Here is a 14,034-nt window from a genome sequence, read left to right as displayed (position 1 = left end):
CTCTTTGTCAAAGGCAGCTGGTCTCCTTCCAACACCTGTACCAGATTTCAGGAATTCACAATCAGGCCAGAGATGTCCCCCTCCCACAGTTCATTGCTGGCAAAAAATTCCCATTCAGTGCTATAACTTTAATTGAAAAGGTGTAACTTGACATGCGGGAAGCGGGTGGCGCTGTGGGTAAAACCTCAGCGCCTAGGGCTTGCCGATCGCATGGTCGGCGGTTCGAATGCCCGCAGTGGGGTGAGCTCCCGTCTTCGGTCCCAGCTCCTGCCCACCTAGCAGTTCGAAAGCACCCCTAAGTGCAAGTAGATAAATAGGTACCGCTTTCTAGCGGGAATGTAAATGGTATTTCCGTGTGCTGCTCTGGTGCCGGCTTGCCAGAGCAGTGATGTCACACTGGCCACGTGACCCAGAAGTGTCTGCGGACGGCACCGGCTCCCGGCCTCTAGAGTGAGATGAGCGCACAACCCTAGAGTCTGTCAAGACTGGCCCGTACGTGCAGGGGTACCTTTACCTTTAACTTGACATGCAGATATCCCTTGGTTTGAGGTTTTAATAATTTCTATTAGGGATGGGAGGGAAGTGAAGGGCTGCAAACTTTAACTGGCAGATCACAGCCTCAAAAATATACAATATACCCTTCTTTCTGTCCTACCAACTGAAGTTTGCCCTTGCTGTTTATCAACCAAAGGTTGATTAAACAAAGCAAGCAAAACTAATTGATAGACATTAGAGGAAGGTCTGCTGTATATTTTTGAGACTATTTTGGCTCTGGTGGTAGTAGAGTAGGAAATGATAAGGTGTTTATCCCCCCCCCCAACAGTTGATTGCTTCTTTATTCAATTCTCTCCGAGTTCAGTTTCTCAAAAATGCAGCATGCAAGTGTAAAGACCCAATTAATGACAGATAATGAATCAGCTAAATGTTCTTTAATCAGTCAGTAGTCCTAGAGGGAAAACAGGCCTCATTTCCACTTTAACACATCATTTTGTAAACTTGTAAAGACCAGCATTCTATCCAATAGCTGCTGCAAAATTTTCTCACCAACTTGTTGGATTATGTGCATTTATTTTACGTGTTTGGATCTCTACTACTCCTATGTGGCCTTCTTTCCTGACAGCTTCAAATAAATCCCCAGAACTCAATTTGAAGTCATTCTAAAAATGAAGTGTACTGCCAGAGTTTTCAGGTACAATTAATGTGAAACTGAGCAAGTGTAGATAGCACCCAACTGAGTTGCTGCTTATGATGCTGGGACCAAACTAAAGGCATCGGATAAGATGAGGTTGCATTGCTAACAGTCTCTTCAAAATAAAAGCTTCGGGAGTAAACTGCTGCTATTTTTGAAACAGAAATGGCAAGGGGGTCTCTAAAGAAGCTTTTAGCGATCAGTGTTGCCAATAGCTGAATGTACACATTTTTTTAATTAACTGTTAAGTTTTTGAATGCTAAAATACTAAGATTTCTCATGCTCATGCAGTTTCATAAGTTAAGTTCTAACGGTGTTTTAAATATTAGCATTGGTTATCCAATCAATTCATTGACTCCAGGGGTGGGTAAACTCGAGTTTGTGGATTTATTAAGCCCTTCACAGTTGAGGCCAAGCATATCCAAAATGCCTCCATCCCAGTTCTGAAGCAAGTTTACAATCTTCCTCGGATTTCAACCCAAGTATTAATTTAAAAAGAAAATCAGGAAGGGATATTTCCATTGTACATGTTCTTCATGACTTTAAAACACTGATGCCCAATACAGATCAGGTCATAGCTTTCAAATCACAACCAAGTGCACTACAATATTCTTCTTTTATTTAGTTTAGAGAAGAATCTATCAGTACAGGTTGCAGAAAGAAAATGTTTAGTGCTATTTACAATTTGTTTTAAAACTCTGTTCTATACAAATTTAATTTTGATCATTATGAACAATATCTTTGTAGGCCTACTGCATATAAAGCATTTTGTCAAAGCAATAACATTGAATAAAATAACCTGATTACATTTAAATGAAGTTGATCATTCAGAAAACACAGAACGTTTGTAAGGGCCATGGACTCAAGTACAGAACACAAATGTCAACCTGCAACTTTTTCTTAAAAGCCTAGAGCTATTTATATGGATTATTGTTGTATTATTCTACACTCCAATCTATATTTAAGTTCTATAGTTATGTTTTTATAAGATTTTTATTAAATATATTCTACACATTTGTAATTTCAACTAGGAAGAATTTCTCCCTAGCGGAAAAATATAAAATCTTTTATATTTTTTTACAGGTTTAGATGAAACTAACTCATGCTTTAGTGCTGTGCAATTTTTTTTAGCATATCAATTTTTAAATTATATGAAGAAAACGAATGGCATCCTTTCTAAATATGTATGCTTTAAAAACCAGTTTTTGATTTCCAATACAATTGCAAGCACTAACACCAAATGCACATAAAATAAACAAACAAAATCTCATCATATGGCAGAGGTTTTTCTTTTCTTTTTTTCATTTTTCCTTTTAATTATTTGTTTGAAGTCACTAATGAGTAAGCATGACACTGGACACTAAGGTACGGATGAATAAGAATGATTGAAAAACATCAATTGCTGATATTCAAAGACATAAAATTGATTAGTAAATGAGGTCTTCTAATATTTATGCACATTAATAAAAGCCTATGAACTACAGGAAATTGCCCCTCCCATATTAAGGCTAGGAAATGCACTCTCTGCACTTATTTGTGCTGTCTGAACAAGCACTCAACTAATGTACGAGAAGAGTGCATATCAATGAAAAAAATCAGTTTCAACAGCCCTCTACAGAGTGCTTTAAAATTACAGGCACATAGTTTGTTGCAGTGAATATATATATATATATATGTCTATAGTCAGACAATTTTAGTTAGTATTTTGTGCCAGTTTGGCCACCAAGGTTGACTTAGGTAGAATTTACTTACTTAGTAGTTATCCCCCCCCCCCTTTCAGTTGGCCGTTACTGAATTTAAAGAATAAGACTGCTGATAGTATTTTCCAGTGCTGATTCATTTCTCTGTGTTTGAAATACTTAAGAGCTTTTGATGATGAGGTCTATATATCGTCAACCATTTTTAGTGCAAATTGCATCTAGAAATCTTGATTGGTTAAAGTTCAGGTTAAGGATGATCTTATGGCAGCAATATGATTCCTGTTGAGAATAGTTAACCTTTTCTTGGAGAGAGAATGCATTGGAGAAGTGGAGAAGTGATGTATTAATAAGCTTGTTCAACAACCTAAAACGTAGAAATAAAAAAGTGTTCATTGTTCTAGAAAAAAAAAGTGACAGCGTTCATGTAATATTTCAGTTCAATGGATTCAGACAGGCTTGTCCTAAGGGTGTTTGAAGCAATGTTGGTCTCCTCTAGTCCAGCGGCATGAAAGACGAAAACTATTATACATCACAAGTAGTAGATACAGCAGAGCTTTTACAGGATCACACAGCAATTGCTCTCTCCAGTTTTTTCACGATTCCTCTGACCTGCAGAACAGAGAAAATGTTTTCAAGATAATTGGTGCAAAATATTACTCTCTGTGTGCAACACAAAGGAGCAGAATAATTCTGAATGAGCATTACGAGCTTTGGTCACATGCCCTTAAAAGGGAAGTTACATTTTCAAGTGTAAATATAAATTCACGTGTTCTAAGAACCACACAAAAACCTTTAGATATCTCCTCAGCACAACATTTTAATAAGTCACGATGAGACTGCAACCAAAGTGCAGATACTTTGAATATGTGTCCATCGAGTCCAAGTTAGAAGCATCAGCTTACCTTGAGAGTTTGGCTCTGGCAACGTCTCTCTAGCCACCAAATGCATCACTGTCGTCTTGCCAAAAGGAAGTTTTAATGCTGTGTGTGGGGAGAGAGAATTATTTGTTAATACTCTTCTTCATCTCTGTAGATACAGCAATATACAATATCCAAACTGCTTATTTTCCAAAAGTGCAAGCTTTCACCATTTGATTTATTTCTTGTCACTTTAATTAGTCACTCTTCAGCTGGACCTCTCAGAACAGCAGCTTACAAATATAAGTTGCAGAAAGGGAGAATAAAATATTGTTCCCAGTCCTTTGTTGCCCCAATATTTGAAACAGTCAATACAAACCTAAATTTAAGTATTTGTTTGGCTTGTTTCTGATAATAAAGAAAGCCATGTTTCTTAAACCAATTATTTGTCAGCCTAGGAACAGGGAAACCTGGGTTTAAAAATCCACTCAGTCACGAAGCTAACTGGGTGACTCCTACCTCAGCCTAGCCTACCTCACAAGGGAGAGAACCTTACATGCAACCTCGAGTTCCTTGGAAGTAGGATGAGATGGAACTGGGATAACACAGCTGGTTTTAAATTCTCCTTGACTTATCAGCATGTTCCATACCATAACACCATCAACGTATTTATATGTACTAAAATGCATGTTTAGTTTAAAAACAGAAGGCTGCAACACCATAGAAATGTGTATAAAAATACTGGCTAAAATTCAGAGAAAGCATGAAATGCTCAAGTAAAATCTAGCAGATTTGTATATACCGTCACAGATTTCAGTACAACTTTAGCACACTTCCCCTGAAGTTCCCTGCTCCAGTAGAAATTCTTCATGCTTACTTGATATAGAATCATAAAATCACAAAGTTGGAAAGGAACCCAGAGTGTCATCTATTCCAACCCTCTATAATGCAGTGATCTTTTCGTTCAACATTTGGGCTTGAACCCACGACCCTGAGACTAAGGGTCTCATGCTCTACTGTCTGAGCTAGATGCAAAGACAGACAATGAGAAAGTTCATCTGAAGGAGTGTGAGCGGTTTAAATAAATCTTTATGATTTGCCAGACCCCTTTTAAGGATAAGAGAAACCATCTGACAAGCCTTTTTTCTTCAGTGCTGAATAATCCTGGCCAACCACTTTGTGCTTACTATTTTGGGATACTTGCAGTCACACATTTGAAATTAACCAATAATGCAAACTGGCATACAGTCAAACTGGTTAGTTGGAGATTTGACCTGCTAGGAAAGCTAATCTCAGCAAGCCAGAACAATTGTTTCTAGTGTACATGTGTGCAAACTTCCAAGTATGCACACTCACACCCAAGTTCAATTTATATTCCATCTGAAATTTTATCATGAATATGAATACTGCAGTGAAACTTAGTATTCAAAAAGTTGACAATGAGTGCAGTTCACTATACAGTAAAAACCAGGTAGAAGTGCATGCCACAAGGGGGCACAATTGAACTGCTTTTCTACTCCAAGTGATTCCAGTCTTTTATAACTAATCATTTGGAACCTCATGGCTATGCTAGACACAGCAAGAAAGCTTCCCCTTATTCCAGTTCTCAATCTGCCCAGCCACAGTGCTAAGATTTAGGTCACTGTTATGCAATTCGCATAATATTTAGAATACAGATTCTAAGGACTGTATGCAGTACAGGAGGCATATGAAGACTGAACTCAAATCACTTTTCCAATTAAGAGAGGACTGCTATTAACTACTGGTAATTAGTACCATCATTTCCAAGATGATATTTACTGCAGTAATACCTGAAGAGAAATTTAAAATGTGATACGCTGCAGACCACTGAATAACCCCTTAAATATATTGAACCTTTGAATTTTAAAGAGTTACAGCCTAGTACTCAATTGCATGTGTAATGGAACACATAATTGCAACTTTAATTAAAAACATTGGTGGGATTGTGCTCAAAGCTGAGAACTTATTAAGTACCACTGATTTTAATAAGAGCCTTTGCTGAATTCCCCAAGTAAAAACCAACAACACCCAAAGTGCTCTAACTGGGGATCATGCCGTCTGTTTACTAAGAACAAGCTTTTATTTTTGTATTGTATTTATATATTGCCTTTCTGCCAAGAAACCCAATGCCATTTTAAAACAATGGACCTAATGTATGGTATGAAATGTAGAGTGTTAAGGGTCCTCCTCTTGGGCCATCTGGTGGTCTTTTTAGAAGCCAATGTCACAAGTTCCTAAGACTGGACATCTTTGCTTCCACCTTGCGTTGTCTTTCTTAAGGTGGAGAAAGGCTGCGCCATGTGTTCCCCCAGGTATATATGTTCCTGTCATAGGCTTCCTTGCTTCACTAACTATGCTAGGAAGTCCATTTCTTGCATTTTATAAATCAGACAAAGATCACCCACAGAACCACCGGCTCCAACTGAATTTATTTCATTACCTCCTAATGTCACGTTGCCATGAAGAAACCGTCCTTGATAAATAAGTCGCAGAATATTTGGACTGCTTACTTGCTCTTCTTCCCAGTCTGAAAAAAAGTAGCAAAAAGATCTGTCAAGTGCATTCACTGTCTTGTTTATTCTTTAAGTCTCCATTTATGCCCTGCCTTATTAGACTATACAACACACTGCATAAACATAATTACAATTTCCAGTTACAGATAGGTAGCCGTGTTGGTCTGCCACAGTCAAAATAAAAAAAATTCCTTCCAGTAGCACCTTAAAGACCAACTAAGTTAGTTCTTGGTATGAGCTTTCGTGTGCATGCACACTTCTTCAGATAAATTTTTTGTGCATGCACACGAAAGCTCATACCAAGAACTAACTTAGTTGGTCTTTAAGGTGCTACTGGAAGGAATTTTTTTTTATTTTGACTATGGCAGACCAACACGGCTACCTATCTGTAACTGGAACTATGGAAGGCACCACATTGAGCCGCATGAAATGGAAGTCCATTGTATCTGAAGAAGTGTGGATGCACACGAAAGCTCATACCAAGAACTAACTTAGTTGGTCTTTAAGGTGCTACTGGAAGGAATTTTTTTTATTATAATTACAAGTATGAGCGCTTTTATTCCTTGCTATAAAGCAGGCAAGATTTCCCTTCAATTCTACAAAGAGGCAGTGGGACCAGTTGGAAAATGAATAGATAAGGCAGGCACTTCAGCCAATATCAGCTAACAACAGCAATTCCATTTACAGATTTAATTACTGTAATAGTAACAAACTAATATTACGGGGGGGGGGGGGGGAATCCAGAACCACAGCAAGGCAATACCTTTATTAGGTCAACCAAACTGTCACAAAACAGTGAGTAAGCTCTCAAATTCTCCAGTAGGCTTCATCTTGTTGGAGGTTAAACAAAAGTGGGAGAGGTGGAAAGCTGGTTGATGGAGCCATGGAGCCTGTATTTAGTCACCAGGGCATACGTCACATTTAAACCATAGTTAAAAGAAAGCAATTGTTTTAAGTTAAGTGCTTTGCTCTTTCCTTCGGGATGTCAGGGAAGAAACAAACCACAAGTGCTGCTTCCCACGTTCTTCTTTCTTCTTCTTTGGAGACCACTCATAGCCAAGTAATATTGTCTTCCATGAACACAGTCTTAACAGTATGTCCGTGACTGTGAAGGCCAATTATGGATCCTCATGTCCTTCCACAGTGGGGACATAGGTTTCCAGGTGGGAGTTGGTCATGGTGTAAAAGTAAAGGGACCCCTGACCATTAGGTCCAGTCGTGGCCGACTCTGGGGTTGTGGCGCTCATCTCGCTTTATTGGCCGAGGGAGCCAGCGTACAGTTTCCAGGTCATGTGGCCAGCTTGACTAAGCTGCTTCTGGCGAAACCAGAGCAGCGCACAGAAATATCGTTTACCTTCCCACCTTACCTATTTATCTACTTGCACTTTGATGTTCTTTCGAACTGCTAGGTTGGCAGGAGCTGGGACCGAATAACAAGAGCTCACCCCGTCGCAGGGATTCGAACTGCTGACCTTCTGATTGGCAAGTCCTAGGCTCTGTGGTTTAACCCACAGTGCCACCCGCGTGCCCCTGGTCATGGTGAGGGTTTGCCAAACGTGCCTTCCTCTTAGCACGTTTCTCCCTTTCGTTCTGAGTTCGAGTGTCTTCAAAGTCCATGACATCTTTGGTAAAGACTGTTCTCCAATTGGAGTGCTCACAGGTCAGTGTCTCCCAATTGTCATTGTTTATACTACTTTTTAAAGATTTGCCTTGAGAGTCTTTAAACCTCTTTTGTTTACCACCAGCATTATGTTTTCCATTTTTAAGTTCGGAATAGAGTAATTGCTTTGGAAGACAATAATCAGGCATCCAAACAACATTACCAATCCAAACTAAGTTGATGTTGAAGAATCATTGCTTTGACATTGGTGATCTTTGCTTCTTGCAGTACACTGGCATTAGTTCACCTGTCACCTGGCATTAGTTCACCTGTCTTCCCAAGTGATGCGTAAATTTTTTTGGCGACACTGTTGATGGAATCGCTTGAGGGTTGTGCCCTCCAGAATATTTGGACTACTACAACTCTCATCACCCCCAACTATTGGTCATGCTGGTGAGAGCTGATGAGAGTTGTAAGTTCCAATCATCTGGAGGGCACCAGGTTGGCAAAGGCTGCTCTAGTAGGTACCATGCAGATTTCAGGCTGCACCCGGGACCTCTCTGGCATAAAGAAATGTACCATGGTTGAGACCTGAGTTTTTGAAAATATAAAACCTAGTTGCTACCCAAAGCTTACTGAGAACAATTAATCAATAGCTCAGTAACGCAACCCAGTCCTACTTGTTTTATTAGACAGTGTGAGATTTATTACACAAATATTCAGCTGCATAATCCACATATAAACTCCCAAAATAACACTGAATTTACAAAAATGGGAACCACATCAAGTATGTTGAAACCACATACCTAAACATTTGTAGATACATCACATTCACCTTGTTTCTGTCTATGGTGTTAGCTACCCACCCAGTTTGGTGTCATTCTACACATTTGGTTAACATCTCCTCTGCACTTTTATTTACAAAGGTGTTAGAAGCAGGCCTAGTAAAGAATCATGCAGCACCCCTCTTGTCACTTTGCTCCAGGGTTGACAAGAAAGTGTTGAGGAGCACTCTCTGGGTGGGTTTGACCCAACCAGCAGCCACATTTCTTTCAAACAGCAGCACTGTCTAAGCTCACCAACAAGAATATCATGGGGGACTTTATCAAAAGGCTTGCTGAAATCCAAATATACTACATCCACAGCATGCCCATGATCAACCAAGCAAGTTAACTCTCTCTATCAAAGATGGAGATAAGGTTAGCCTGGCAGGACTTTTTGCAATCACAGCTTCCACCCACCCCAAATGCACACTGACTGACAGCTTAATAATCTGTTCTAGAACCTTTCCAGGTACTGATGTCAAGCTGACCAATAACCAGTTCCCTAGGCATTCTTTTTGGAGAAACAGACATTTGCCTGCCTCCAGCCTTGTAGTATTTCACTTGTTCTCAAAAAATTGAGGATGGGGTTCAGTTGTTCCTCCTGCCCCTTTCCTTCCTGCACTTGCTTAGTCATTCTTGTTCCTCCATCCCAGGTCTTCCCACCTTCTCTTTCTCTTTCTCTCTCTCATTTCTTAGTTGCTTCTTTATCCTCCAGTTCCTCGTATCTTTTTATCATTTTTTTGTATCTCCATTCAAATTGGGGCATCCCTTTCTGACCGGCTCCCTAGATCTTTTGTTTTCTTGTCGGTGATAACCTCTCATCAAGTTTCTTGCCTTGCTGCTCCAGACAAGAACACCTTGATAAATTCTGCATTTCTATCTGTATGCTAGACATTTGTACCCTGACCTGATGCTTCTTTTCAAAAATCTTGCCCAAGCATAAATAAATATTTTAAATTAAATAATGAAAAAATAAAAATAAATAAACCCAGTGACACCAGTTCTATCTCCCTTTTATCAAAGTCATGTGAAGCAGATTGGCTGAACAAGAAGGGGCTCAAGGTCAGCCATGGAAAGAATGACATCTAATAAACTGAAGTTCAGTCCAGATAAGACAAAGGAGCTTTTGGTAGGCTATTCATCTGACAAAGGTGGCAGCAGTTCAGCCTGTTCTGAAAGGGGCTGCACTCTCCTTAAAGGATCAAATTTGCAGTTTGCAAGTAACATTTTTACTCCAAGCTGAGATTTCAAAATGCACAATTGCCAAACATTTAGCTCCATTAGAAAATTGAAGCTTTTAAAAAGGATATTGGGAGGGGTTGTGGGGGAGTAATCTAGACTGCTTCATATTAGAAAATGTCTAAGCTGGGGGGGGGGCGTTTCTCATACTGGTCTGTGGGTTGCCTGTGAACTCTTCCATAGAATTCAAATTGTAATATTGTAAAGTACAATATAAAGAAATATAAGAAGCAACAAAAAGTGCAATTAAAATCATATAGACTCTAGTATAGCTCATTAAAATTGCTACAACAGGCAGGAAAAAAATTAAATGGCCCACCAAGACCTGCAGCAATATTCAAGTGATCCAGGGTGGGTGTGTTAGAAACCATTGGTCTAAGTAATGTACAAATATACATATAAAAGCATAGAAGTCCGTAAGCACATCAAATACAAGAGTGTGGCACTTTTGGTTTCACCCTTTGAGCTATTACCAGCACAGTAATATTCAGTGATATTCTGCATCAGAAAATAAAGATATTCTTTACCACCACCATCCCATGTAGAGTCCCACCCAGGCCCATGTAGAGGGGGGAAGCCGGGTTCACTTGCCCCAGGCCTTAGAGGGCTAAGCAGGCGGGGGGCTCTGTCAGGGGCCTGCTGGACTTAGACTGTTTGAGTTTATAACTTTATTCTAACAAGACTCCTGCCCCGGGCCTCAGACAAGCTTTGCACAGGGCTGACCCCATCTGAATACAAGGTGTGGGAGAAACTCGCCTGGAATACTTACCCATTGGCCAGTTATCATATACATGCTTTGCAATGTCTGCTGCTGAGTCATTGGGTGAAAACAAGAATTCTTTCGTTTTTCCGCTTACCAAAATGAGGCGCAAATTTATCTGCAAGAGAAAGCAAATAATTAGGAAGGAATGTCAAAATTACAGAACTCAATTTTTATGATTAATGGGGATAAAACTGTCATTATTTTAGGCCAGTAGCCAAATAAAAGAAAAACAAATGTCACATAGAAAACATAAACCCAGTCACTTTTTGGCTGCGGTACGAAAAAACAGCAAAGACATCAAGTAAAAACTTCTTGGATTACGTATAGACAAGTGACTAAAAAAAGACTATTGTTTCATGGGGGATGGGAGGGAACTTCCATTCCCATCCTGCACATGCTCTTTTTAGAGATAAGAAAAAGCCTCACCCCACCCCTGCTTTACCACCAACCCAGCAAATAGGGTTTAGCAAGCATCCCCCTTCTGGTTTTGGCTCGAAGAATATTAATAAATATAATGTAAAGGGAAAATGAACCCGATTTGAGGCAATAGCCAATCAATATTTTAAAAAATAATTTATTATTTTGTGTACTCTGACCATCTCGCTGTGTTAGTGTCTTCTTTCTTGCAGACAACAAAGTGTTATTTTTAGAGAGCATTTTGAGATTTGCACCAGTACAATTTTAAAAAACACAATTACTAACGTTTTTGCAGAGTTAGCAACATAGGCACAGCATGCCATTAGATGGCTTCATACAGCAAGAGCTTTTAAAAAACAAGATATTTGATATTGATCTTCTTGAGACATCATACCTTGCAGTAAACAAGCTCCTTCAGAGGATTTTAAAACCGAGGTTTTATTTTTGGTTATACTGTACAATAAATATATGCCTAACATATGATATAAATAAAGTATTTAGTCCTTTATTGGGAACAGCTGTTTCTCTGCATAGGAATAACATCTGTTTAAACATGTTGAGAATGTAGTATCATGGCCCTAGACATATTTCAAAACTAAAATAAGAGGTCCAGTTTTATTTGCCCTCCCCCATCTTATTTATACTGTATATAATTAACATGCTGCCATTCTCAGTCAAACACACATAACCCCTCAAGACATTGGAGCAGCTTGAAAAATTATTCTATGGTTAATAACTATGGTTTATTAGTTATTATCAAACTGTGGTTAAGAAGAATCTCACTTTCATAATTGCTTATCTTAGATTTATCGTGGCTTGTCTGGAATCCAGCAGTGTTACTTATATGAATAGTATTTTGAACTAATTCATTGTATCAGTTTAACTTATAAATATTGTAGTCTCATTTTCCTGAAACGTGCTCCTGATTTCTCAGTAACTTTGTGCTTGTTTACTCAGGTCCAATTTCAGACACTAGATTACAAACTGGGTTTGCAGATCCAAGAATCAATCTACTATTTGACTTTGTTCATGTAACTTTCAAGAGCTATCAGATTTCATTAGAGACCAGATTCCCACCTTGAAATTAACTTTGAAATATGTGATTACAAGTGGTGATTCAGAAGTGCAAACAAATCTTGTGCTTGCAGCTTCCATGCATAATGAGCAGATCAACACTGCCACACTGACCCTTTTGGTTTTCATGGAAGGTACAAGGAAGAGCTGACTGCACTATCCTGACAGCAAGTGGCTTCAAGTAACTTGCTCTAACTCACACAAAAGTTAATGAGTTTGTATGTTGTGGTCTAATGGAATGCTATCACAGAAATACCGAAAAATTCTGAAGTAGAGCCATTCAGACTGGTTAGTGCATTGATTATTACTACATTAACATTTGTAAATTAAAAAAATAAATAATCATGCAATTATTTCAGTATAATGCCAGCGAACATTTTTACCATTCCCACAGTAACTGTTTTAAATATAATTTTAAAAAAACACATGTGCATAAGGACTCTTCGGGATACTAAACCTCCTTGGAACCTTTGTGTGACAGATTATGCAGCAGAGATAGAGAAAAGAGGGAAGAAGAGAAGAGATTTGATGGCCATATGAAGCTGCCTTAAACAAAAATCAGACCACTGGTTCATATACCCTAATGCACTGGCTACATGGACTTGTAGCAACTCCCAGAATCTCGGTCGTCTTTCCCATCACCGTCTGCAACCTGATCCTGGAGATGCTTTAAGAGCTTTTTCATGCAGAGCATGTGCCTGCTCTACCACTGAGCTACTCCCCGCCCCAAATACAGTGTTCTGATGCATTTGAAACAGAAAGCAACAGCACATACACCCAATCTAAGGTCTTGCTCACACAGAGAGTTTACAACTTACAAACATTTAGGGGCACTGATATGAATTGCACTTTTTATACTGAAAATACTCCAGGGTCTCCAGCTTTTGTTGGACTACAAATCCCATCATTTCTAGCTAGCAGGACTAGTGGTCAGGGATGATGGGAATTATAGTCCAAAAACAACTGGTGACCCAAGTTTGAGAAACTTTGCTCTACAGAATACCTAGATATCATAGTTACAAGGAAAAGAAAGAGATACTGCACTTTCAGGGCTGAAACACATTTTCCCCCCTACATGGATAACCTATGGGAGGAAAGCATTTGTGCACTGTTACCTGGAATACAGTGCTTTTTTGCAAGAAACGTAGTCAGAAAACTAGTGGCGTACCCCAGCCTTGCATGTAAGCTATAGCCTAGTACCCATATGAGACAAGGGTTGCCAAGCAGGTGAGTGAGCCGTTGAATGTGCCTAACAGAGAAACCAGGCAGGCAGCCAGAAGAGGGAAGCCCCCTCTTGCCTCACCCAGCCCAGGAATGTAACTGCCGCAGCTCTGTCCCTCCTCTGCCAATTCACAGCTGGCATGGGGGGAAAGGGCAGGCTAGTAATTTTGTGGGAGAGGGGTACTTGCAAAGCTGGTGTAGACAGAGGTATCTAAACATAAGAAAGTCTGGACTGCTCTCCATGGAAACATGGTGAGAAATAGACACTTATCACCACATAACTTGTGAACTTCAAAAAGAAAAGCAAAACCTTTTACACTTGTTGGGCATGGATTACCTGGTGGACATTTGCTTTTACTGTGAAATTTGAAACAGCCTGTGCTTGACGTATTTTTATTTATTTAGAAGGATGTACAAAGGAGGGTTGTCAGAGACTTCCATTCTTGAAAGAAAAGATCTGTTTTTATGTTGGTTGTAACCAGAACAATACCCTAGTGATTACACACTTACATCTCAAGGAATGTAAAGTTCATGCAAGATTAACAATGCTGTGGACTGCTTCATGAATTATGGGTCATCATGAATTATTTCCCCCTCCTACTACAACCATTATCAG

General features: G+C 39.3%; 1 protein-coding gene across 2 annotated transcripts in view; it reads right to left on the bottom strand.

Annotated features, from left to right (window-relative positions):
- Window positions 1-910: 910 nt before the first annotated feature.
- UBL3 (ubiquitin like 3) overlaps window positions 911-14,034 on the bottom strand; it is a 40,040-nt gene continuing 26,916 nt past the window's right edge. For both annotated transcript variants that reach the window (XM_083499033.1, XM_083499032.1), the window contains 4 exons: window positions 10,713-10,821; window positions 6,208-6,294; window positions 3,792-3,869; window positions 911-3,498 (listed from right to left, as the gene is read on the bottom strand). In XM_083499033.1, coding sequence (XP_083355159.1) covers window positions 3,446-3,498; window positions 3,792-3,869; window positions 6,208-6,294; window positions 10,713-10,821 — 327 coding nt within the window. In that variant the 3' untranslated portion in view covers window positions 911-3,445. The remainder of the gene's footprint in view (window positions 3,499-3,791; window positions 3,870-6,207; window positions 6,295-10,712; window positions 10,822-14,034) is intronic.

This window comes from Podarcis liolepis (genome assembly GCF_965112155.1).
Source record: "Podarcis liolepis genome assembly, chromosome: 4".
NCBI lineage: Eukaryota > Metazoa > Chordata > Lepidosauria > Squamata > Lacertidae > Podarcis > Podarcis liolepis.
This window is presented reverse-complemented; position numbering and strand designations above follow the sequence as displayed.